General features: G+C 49.0%; 1 protein-coding gene across 1 annotated transcript; it reads left to right on the forward strand.

Moving 5' to 3' along the window:
* Positions 1-5: 5 nt before the first annotated feature.
* On the forward strand, positions 6-4,158 carry gltpa (glycolipid transfer protein a; the record flags this gene model as incomplete). The annotated part of the gene is made up of 5 exons (XM_079731286.1): positions 6-108; positions 2,369-2,427; positions 2,619-2,752; positions 3,241-3,391; positions 3,976-4,158. The coding sequence occupies 5 exons, from the start codon at positions 6-8 to the stop codon at positions 4,156-4,158; spliced, it is 630 nt and encodes a 209-aa protein (XP_079587412.1).
* Positions 4,159-9,182: the final 5,024 nt, after the last annotated feature.

Genomic DNA, 9,182 nt, shown 5'->3' on the forward strand with positions numbered 1-9,182 from the left:
TCATCATGGCTCTGCTCATGGACCACCAGTTCAGACTGCTCCCAGCGGACAAACAGGTGGAGACGAGACCCTTCCTGGAGGCCTGCTCTTATCTCCCCTCCTTCATCGGTAGGTCGTGTTCTCTGTTTGCGGGACCCTATTTTCCAGATATTTGCTAATATTCGAGGTCATGTCTGGTATCCGTCAGTAAGCGAGCGGTCGCGAAGGAGTGCACGTGAGGATTTGCGGAGTTAATTAGTTATGCCTAATTGTGTCTCCGCGAGACTTGCGCAAATTGCTGACACATGTATGCGTTTCAATATTTAGCTTTCATCATTGAACATGATGCAAAATTAATTTGCAATATCCATTCTTGCACTTTAAATTATTTATTTTTTTTACATTTTTATTGATTCGCAACTTTAATTAACAACCTCAAAATTGATTGCAGGAGGCAATCATAACTCATCACAGAGACAGTCTCTATAGGAAGGACTAATCTTTTTTGGGGGATTGTGTTTCCGTTCACCAAGCTTCTGGTGGTTCTATAGCATGCATAATTTAATTCACTGGCCTGGATTTTAAGTTGTGAAAATTGATTAGTACGGTATTACGTTTCCTTTGCCCATTCATCGCAGGCATAAAGCACCAGGCATCTTTGTGTGGCTTCATTCTCTATTAATATGCCAAAGGTATTCCATTGAGCTGGCCATGTGACCTCCCAGGATCAAAGTGGCGTTATCAACGTCCTCACCCTGGACACTAGGGAGCGTCCGGAGCCCGACACCCCCCCAACATAGGCTCCCCCTTAGCAGGGGTCCACTAGCATTATCACTGTGTTGACCTTCAGTCTCAGTATCAGTATGAGGCCTGTGGGTTGGGGTTCTGGTTAGGCGCTATCTTCTGGGTGAGCGTCTTTCTGTCACCCTGTTGTTGTTGTTGTTGTTTGGAGGCGAGCTTCGACTCACCCAGTGACTAAACCCTGGGGTGCAGGGATGGAGAGACCCCGCTGGGGCCCTGGTGAGTGTCCTTCTGGGATGGGGGGCAGGAGGAGGTCAGGAGGAGACCCGGGGCCTCTGGGGGCCAGCAGAGGTCCCCGATGAAGACCCTCTTCATCCTCATCAGGTCCAGGCGTCAGGGACCACCCTGTAGCTCTGAAATGTTAATGTGCACTAATCCTTTGTCAGTGTATCAAGGTGAGTGGAGAGAGGGGTGACTGTAAAGAGCAATGTGTTGGCTCATTAAACCGCATTGTTCCCCGTTAAAGCCCAGCCTGCTGAAAGATTGATGAGCTCTTGTGGTTCTCTGGACCAATCAGTCAGACTCTCTAACGAGCTAAATGGATTAATTATTTGGTATTTTCTGTGGTGTTGTAGGAAAGTTTCACAGGAGATTTAAACATGTGCCCTAGCCCTCTGTGTACGAGGAGCTCAGGAGAGAAGTCGACATGGTGGTAGAAGACGTGGTGGTGGTAGAAGACATGGTGGGAGTAGAAGACGTGGTGGTGGTAGAAGACGTGGTGGTGGTAGAAGACGTGGTGGTGGTAGAAGACGTGGTGGTAGAAGACGTGGTAGAAGACGTGGTGGTGGTAGAAGATGTGGTTGGAGTAGAAGACGTGGTGGGAGTAGAAGACGTGGTGGTGGTAGAAGACGTGGTGGTGGTAGAAGACGTGGTGGTGGTAGAAGAGGTGGTGGTGGTAGAAGACGTGGTGGTGGTAGAAGACGTGGTGGTAGAAGACGTGGTGGGAGTAGAAGACGTGGTGGTGGTAGAAGACGTGGTGGTAGAAGACGTGGTAGAAGACGTGGTGGTGGTAGAAGATGTGGTTGGAGTAGAAGACGTGGTGGGAGTAGAAGACGTGGTGGTGGTAGAAGACGTGGTGGTGGTAGAAGACGTGGTGGGAGTAGAAGACGTGGTGGTGGTAGAAGACGTGGTGGTAGAAGACGTGGTGGTGGTAGAAGACGTGGTGGTGGTAGAAGACAGGGTGGTGGTAGAAGACGTGGTGGTGGTAGAAGACGTGGTGGTGGTAGAAGACGTGGTGGGGTACGTTCCCGCTGTGTTTTAAAACAGGCCACGGGGTACGCCCAACACTCTGTGGGACACTGAGGGCTTCATGAAGACATACGGAAACATAGGTTGGCTGAGTGTACTGACCTTTGACCTTCCAGGTGTGCACTAGGTCTTGGTACTCAGTGTGCTGACCTTTGACCTTCCAGGTGTGCACTAGGTCTTGGTACTCAGTGTGCTGACCTTTGACCTTCCAGGTGTGCACTAGGTCTTAGTACGCAGTGTGCTGACCTTTGACCTTCCAGGTGTGCACTAGGTCTTAGTACTCAGTGTGCTGACCTTTGACCTTCCAGGTCTTTCTCACCTCTCTCCTCCCTCTCTTCAGATTGTTTCGGTCCTACGCTGTTTGCTCCAATCAAGGCTGAAATCACCGGGAACTTAACAGTAAGAGAATAAAACAAACCTTCATGTAAATAGAGACACAAACATGGGACCCAAATGAGGGCAAAATTAGCAACATTTCAGATAAACTTCAGATAATTCGCTGTTTCTTTCGATTGTTTGGGTGAAAAAAAGTTTGCACATTTGTATCTGCTTTATATGTTTGATTGAGTAATATTATTGTTATTGTTTAGAAGATCAAGGCTGTTTACGAGAGCAACCCTGGGAAGTACAAGACGCTGCAGCAGATCCTGGAGGCAGAGAAGGATCAGCATGGCTCCCAGTGGCCTCGGGTGGGGGCCACCCTGGCCCTCATGTGGCTCAAACGGTCAGAACCTTACCTTACCACGTCCAATTACAACATCCTCACTGCCTTATGGCACGGCATAGGGCAGTGATAACATGTTAATACTGCATTATGACATGTAATGACATGTCATGACTGATTGTGATGTTGTTGCTGGTCTCTTGTTCCAGGGGTCTGCGGTTCATCCAGGTGTTGTTAATGTTCTCCTGTTCTCCTCAGGGGTCTCCGGTTCATCCAGGTGTTCCTCCAGATGTTAATGTTCTCCTGTTCTCCTCAAGGGTCTCCGGTTCATCCAGGTGTTCCTCCAAATGTTAACGTTCTCCTGTTCTCCTCAGGGGTCTCCGGTTCATCCAGGTGTTCCTCCAGATGTTAACGTTCTCCTGTTCTCCTCAGGGGTCTCCGGTTCATCCAGGTGTTCCTCCAGATGTTAACGTTCTCCTGTTCTCCTCAGGGGTCTCCGGTTCATCCAGGTGTTCCTCCAGATGTTAATGTTCTCCTGTTCTCCTCAGGGGTCTCCGGTTCATCCAGGTGTTCCTCCAGAGCGTGGCGGACGGGGACCGGGACGAGGCCAACCCCAACCTGCTGAGGGTCAATGTCAGCAAGGCCTACGACGCGTCCCTCAGGAAGTACCACGGCTGGCTGATGCAGAACCTCCACAAGGTACCGGGGGGGAGAAAGGGAGGAGGAGGGGGGGAGGAGGAGGAGGAGGAGGAGGGGGGGAGAGGGGGAGGAGAGAGGAGGAGGAGATAGGAGGAGGAGGGGGGGGGAGGAGGAGGAGGAGGAGGGGGGGAGAGGGGGAGGAGAGGGGAGGGGGAGAGAGGAGGAGGAGGAGGGGGGGAGAGGGGAGGGGGAGAGAGGAGAGGGGGAGGAGGAGATAAAGGGAGGAGAGAGGAGGAGGAGGGGGGGAGGGGGAGAGAGGAGGAGAGGGGAGGGGGAGAGAGGAGGAGAGGGGGAGGAGATAGGAGGAGTAGGGGGGGTGGAGGAGGGAGGAGGAGAGGGGAGGGGGAGAGAGGAGGAGAGGGGGAGGAGGAGATAAAGGGAGGAGAGAGGAGGAGGAGGGGGGTGGAGGAGGGAGGAGGAGAGGGGAGGGGGAGAGAGGAGGAGGAGAGGGGGAGGAGGAGATAGGAGGAGGAGGGGGGTGGAGGAGGGAGGAGCTAGCATCATTCTTAATAATCCCTCGGTCATCGATAGAGCTCATGGAAGTGTTTGTTGTTAATGTACGTTATTACCTCCACCTCCTCCAGGCCATCATGTACGCCGCTCCCTATAAGACAGACTTCCTCAAGTCCCTCTCGAAAGGTCGCGAGGTCAAGGACGAAGAATGCTTGGAGAAAATCCGAAAGTTCCTCACCAATTTCTCGGCTACGGTGGACACAATATACGAAGTGTTCTCCAAGATGAACGCAGATCTGGAGTACAAGGTGTAGGGTCTGACCCCGACTGACCCCGCTGACCCTATGTCAGATCTCCATCTTTGTGTGAACTTCATCTGCGTGTTTGAATGTGTGTATGTGTTAAGCTGTGATTTTTATGTTGAGCAGCACTGTAAATGCTTAATGTCAATTGTTATAATTGTGTATGAATTATGTATGTATTTAAATTAACTCTAACTAAAACTTGAATATTTTACGTGTGTGAGTTAGTTTGTGTACGTACGCACGCGCGTGGGTTGGGTTAATATAAATTATATCACAAAATGATTTGTGATGTGTTTTGCGAAGCGTTGAATATATTGTGGCGAGCAGCACGGGAAGGACGAGCCGGGAGCCCGGGTTTCACCAATTATGCAGTTCCGTGCCCCATACACCGCACGACTACGGACTGACTTTATTGTCTACCTCAGACGTAAGAGAAACACGGGACACCTGTCTAACACACACAACACTCTCACTAATGGTCCCGATCACACTACACATCACACAACAATGGAACAACACACAATTAACACACAACCAATAAAAACCCCAAACCCCACTTAACCGAACAACAAAACAAGTTGACAAAAAACCCTTTTGTCAACTGACAACCCCGATTCCCAGGATCCCCTGCGCGACCCCGGAGGAGTCGCCACACAATGTAATATTATATCTCTCCTGCTGGGGGAGCTGTCTCAACCTTCCTCTTATCTTCAGGCTCAAAAATGTTCACATTTACTACTTTACATATAGGGGTATCAAGCCTACGATAGCTTACATATTGTATTTGATCTACATCAAAGGCATACGACACTTGTTGATTTGTAACGTAACCTCTTCCTCTGGTGAACAGTCCCAGGGAGCAGGCAGCTCCAATGTATAGGAGGACAGCTCTGTCCTTAAGCTCAGCGCTCTGGACCGGCGCTCGACGCGGTGAGAGGCGGCTGAACCAGTTCGAAGCTATTGTGGTCTCACGCTGCTGCCTGAGACTGGTGCATTACATAGGTTCAATTTCTACAACTATTGCGTGCTATTTTGCATTTCTAAGTCGCATCGGTCCTAGACGCACCACCTCACTGAGGAATTGCCAGGAACAAGTCCCACCCTGGGGCCCCTCCCAAACCTTAGTAAATGTGCCCCTTGTTACGGTGGGTGTCCAGTCCTCCTTATGAACAGACGCACTCTGAGCTGCTGCTGACGTCACAGCACCGCTTGGCTGAGCGCTGGAACCCAAACTCTGTCCAGCGCCAGGTTCAAGAGGAACACACGGACGGCCCCAGGCTGGAGAAAGGTCTACTTTACTCAAGGTAAGGCGAGACTCTTGGATCCTTTTAGTTGTTTTGTATGCAGGGCGACGTTATGATTAATAGTTAATTGAGCAACAGCCCTGCAACTGAATCCACCGAGGACAGTGCTGTGCTTGTAAATCTCTTTTCTGTACAGAATAACCTAAATAACACGTTGTAATGATCGTACTTTAAGGACACAACATGGAGATTTTTAAACTAACCGCTCCTTATATAAACTGAAGTCTGATGTTTGTATATCGGTGGAGCAGCCTGGTTTATCTTCTGTGCCCCATGTTAGTGTTTCCCCTCCGGGTCTGGGTCTGGACACTGTCCCGTCCCCCCTGACAACGGGACGTCCTGCCCTGTCCCCCTCTGACAACGGGACGTCCTGCCCCATGTCTCCAAGTCCCTCTCCACCACCCCTTAATGTTATCTGGTACCGTACCCACGATTTAACAGGATTAAACAGGATTAAACAGGATTAAGAAGTATCAAACACTGAACCACTCGATAGCGTTAACTTAACCATCTCTTAATACCCTTAACCTTAACCACTTGTAACAAGGTGCCTAGACTTAACCACCTCTAACTTTATATAAACTAACCACCTCTAACTTTATATTAACTAACAATCTCTAACCTAGTACCTAGACTTAACCACCTCTAACTTTATATAAACTAACCACCTCTAACTTTATATTAACTAACCACCTCTAACTTTATATTAACTAACAATCTCTAACCTAGTACCTAGACTTAACCACCTCTAACTTTATATAAACTAACCACCACTAACTTTATATAAACTAACCACTTCTAATCTAGTACCTAAACTTAACCATCTCTAACTTTATCTAAACTAACCACCACTAACTCAGCCGGCTTCAACCAACAGCAGCCAGCGGTGTCAGTAGTAGCGCTCACAGCCTTTCTGATCACTGAGTGTTCTCTGAGCGCTCAGAGCTGAGCGGGGAGCAGAGAGCCGCGGCGCGTCTGAATACTTTATCAGGGCTAGGCTCTCATTGTTCTCCTGGCCTTATTTCCCTCTGAGCTATCCTGTGTCCAGCCGAGTGTAAAGGCATGATAATCCTACTCGGGACTCATCCCTCCCCTCTGGGTCACCGCGCTTGTTTGATTAACTCAACACACAGCTTGTGAAGGCCTGGGTGGATGCATGGAGAGCGTCCCAGAGAACTGGGGTCTCCAGGGAAGCACGGCCAGGGGAGGCTTCTAGACACCTGACCTTCTGCTGGAAAACCTGCCTCCACCCACAAAGGGCCAGAGCAGACAGGGCTGTCAGGTGTGGGGGACCCTCTGTGGGAAGCCCGTCTGGGTTACAGAGAGGCAGTGGACATGCTTGATGAGATCCTGGGTCAGGAGGTCTTCCTGTTGCCTCACTGGTCGCTCTTCATACATGCAGTTGGTTTTGGCAATCATGCAGTTGATTTTGGCAAACCAACTGCATGTATGAATGATTTTATTATTTTGTAATACCCATATTCCTTCCAAAGGAGAGGCTAGTGCCTTCTTTAGGAACAACCACTATCCTCTATCTCTCTCTCGCTCTCTGTCTCTCTCTCTCTTTCTCTCTCTCCCTTGTGTAAGATGGGATCATGTTATAGTCTATAGTCTCTAGTTGTCTTGTGTTTCTTCTCCTACCTCCTCTGTGTTCCTGCAGAATGTCCCCACCCCCCTGAAGAGGAATCTGGCGCCCCAGTGTGAGATAAGAGATGAATGAGGTACGAGAGAGAGACTCCCATTGGCTTCAGATGGAAATAGCATTTCTGTGTCACACGTAAAAGTCTCTTTCAATGGTTTATTGTTACGTTCAGCTCCAGACATCAATACTAGAGACCAGACTACATAACAATACATAACTACAATTACTACAGTTACATGTGAACAATACATCACATGTAACCCCCCTCTTCCGAGACCTCCACTGGCTCCCTGTAATAGCTCGCATCAGATTCAAGATGATGGTACTGGCATACAAGGCAGTCGATGGAACTGCCCCTGCCTACCTCCAAGCATTAGTAAAGCCACACACCCCAGCTCGATCCCTCCGCTCAACTACCTCAGCTGGACGTCTGGTACCGCAATCGCTAAGAGCAAGCAAAGGTCGATCAGCAAAGTCACAACTTTTCTCTGTTTTGGGACCTCAGTGGTGGAACGAGCTCCCTACCGATGTCAGGATCGCAGAGTCGCTCACCAGCTTCCGCAAAAGACTCAAAACTCACCTGTTCAGGGTTCACCTCGACTCTGCATAGAAACCAATGCACAGCCACCATTGAATGTTGTACGTCCTGGCACTTGAACATTTACATTTACATTTAGGGCATTTAGCAGACGCTTTTATCCAAAGCGACTTCCAATAAGTGCATTTGTTACAATAAGTACATTTGTCATAAGAAGTGAAACAATATATCGCTGTCGGTACAGTAAAGACGTTCATAGAACCAGTGCAAGTATTACAATCGCTAGGCCAACCCATTCCCCGTGTAAAGCAGCGATAGCAGCTACTGTAGATGCTACACAATTAAGTACCTTGAATAAGTGCAATGTACAAGTGCCAGGACGTACAACATTCAATGGTGGCTGTGCATTGGTTTCTATGCAGAGTCGAGATGAACTGAACAGGTGAGTTTTGAGTCTTTTTGCACTTATTCAAGGTACTTAATTGTGTAGCATCTATAGTAGCTGCTATCGTTGCTTTACACGGGGAATGGGTTAGCCTAGCGATTGTAATACTTGCAATTGGTTCTATGAACATCTTTACTGTACCGACAGCGATATATTGTTTTGCTTATTATTACAAATGTACTTATTGTAACAAATGTAGTTCTTCAACGTTAACATCGTCTCACATTCTCCAAAATATCCATCTGCTGATGAACGACAGGTTCCTCAGTGTAAGGGTTCCTCAGGTTCAGGTTCCTCAGGTTCAAGTTCCTCAGGTTCAGGTTCCTTAGGTTTAGGTTCCTCAGGTTCAGGTTGCTCAGGTTCAGGTTCCTCAGGTTCAGTTTCCTCAGGTATAGGTTCCTCAGGTTCAGGTTCCTCAGTATAAGGGTGCCTCAGTACTGAGGTACTCCTCAGGTTCAGGTTCCTCACATTCAGGTTCCTTAGTGTAAGGGTTCCTCATAAGGTTCCTCAGGTTCAGGTTCCTCAGTACTCAGGTTCTCCTCAGGTTCCTCAGTACTGAGGTTCTCCTCAGGCTCCTCAGTACTCAGGTTCTCTTCAGGTTCCTCAGTACTCAGGTTCTCCTCAGGTTCCTCAGTACTGAAGTTCTCCTCAGGTTCCTCATTACTCAGGTTCTCCTCAGGTTCCTCAGTACTCAGGTTCTCCTCCGGTTCCTCAGTACTCAGGTTCTCCTCAGGTTCCTCAGTACTCAGGTTCTCCTCAGGTTCCTCAGTACTGAGGTTCTCCTCAGGTTCCTCAGTACTGAGGTTCTCCTGAGGTTCCTCAGTACTCAGGTTCTCCTCAGGTTCCTCAGTACTCAGGTTCTCCTCAGGTTCCTCAGTACTCAGGTTCTCCTCAGGTTCCTCAGTACTGAGGTTCTCCTCCGGTTCCTCAGTACTCAGGTTCTCCTCAGGTTCCTCAGTACTCAGGTTCTCCTCAGGTTCCTCAGTACTGAGGTTCTCCTCCGGTTCCTCAGTACTCAGGTTCTCCTCCGGTTACTCAGTACTCAGTCCTCTGTGGTTGTTCCCCCAGAGACGCTCCAGCCCCTTCCTCTTCAAAAGGAGCCCC

This window comes from Pollachius pollachius (assembly GCF_949987615.1).
Source record: "Pollachius pollachius genome assembly, chromosome: 1".
NCBI lineage: Eukaryota > Metazoa > Chordata > Actinopteri > Gadiformes > Gadidae > Pollachius > Pollachius pollachius.